The sequence below is a fragment of the Pyrgilauda ruficollis genome, unplaced genomic scaffold (assembly GCF_017590135.1).
Source record: "Pyrgilauda ruficollis isolate IOZ18807 unplaced genomic scaffold, ASM1759013v1 scaffold8893, whole genome shotgun sequence".
Lineage (NCBI taxonomy): Eukaryota > Metazoa > Chordata > Aves > Passeriformes > Passeridae > Pyrgilauda > Pyrgilauda ruficollis.
This window is the reverse complement of record NW_024530925.1, coordinates 1-682: the sequence shown is the minus strand read 5'-3', so window position 1 is coordinate 682 and position 682 is coordinate 1. Positions and strand designations below refer to the sequence as shown.

At 49.7% G+C, this 682-nt stretch overlaps 1 protein-coding gene across 1 annotated transcript; it reads right to left on the bottom strand.

Annotated features, from left to right (window-relative positions):
* Positions 1 to 27: 27 nt before the first annotated feature.
* On the bottom strand, positions 28 to 659 carry LOC121364731 (GTPase-activating protein and VPS9 domain-containing protein 1-like; the record flags this gene model as incomplete). The annotated part of the gene is made up of 2 exons (XM_041488211.1): positions 504 to 659; positions 28 to 215 (listed from the first exon to the last, which is right to left on the bottom strand). Coding segments are annotated over exons 1-2 (280 nt in total), but the record flags the coding sequence as incomplete, so codon positions are not given.
* Between the last annotated feature and the right edge of the window lie 23 nt (positions 660 to 682).

Genomic DNA, 682 nt, shown 5'->3' with positions numbered 1-682 from the left:
AAAAACTCTGGTCTGCATTAATCTTACCTTGAATGAACTCCCTTATTTTCTTTTCCTTGCTCTCCAGCAGTAACCTCACACAGACTGTAGTGAAGTATCTGTTGGCCACTTCTTTATCTCGCAGGACTCTCTGCAGGAGCCTCTCCAGGTGCGCCTGTGTCGTCTGCAGGCCTTGGCGACAGCGCGTTAAGTACGCGATATACGGAGCTCTTTTCCTAAAGCAAAGAGCTCTGCATCAGACCCACAACAAAGACAGAGGCTAACAGCTTTCCAGACTGCTGAGTCAGAGTGCAAAGGATCCTTCCACTTGCTGTTTTTACAACACAACAACGCCCGAATTCGGAAGTTTGCCTCGCACGGGTGAGGCGATTTTGTGGGGAAGCAGAGACGCAATAACCTGGTTTGGTAAAGCACAATTTAAACCAAAAGGGATCTTCCCAATCTGCTGGTGAATAAAGAGAGAATGTGGGAGCCCAGTGCTGAGGAGGCACTGCACGAGGTACCTGTAGTCCTCCGCGATGGAGGCCAGCAGCTTGCGGCACGTGCGGTTGTCGAAGCGGCTGACGCAGCGCATCGTCTCCTGCAGCTGCGCCATCAGGTTCTTGTCCTGCAGGTTGATGGCTTCAGCCAGCTGAACTTTCAAGAAGCACACAATTTCATTATCTAATAAAGAAAAAAAAAA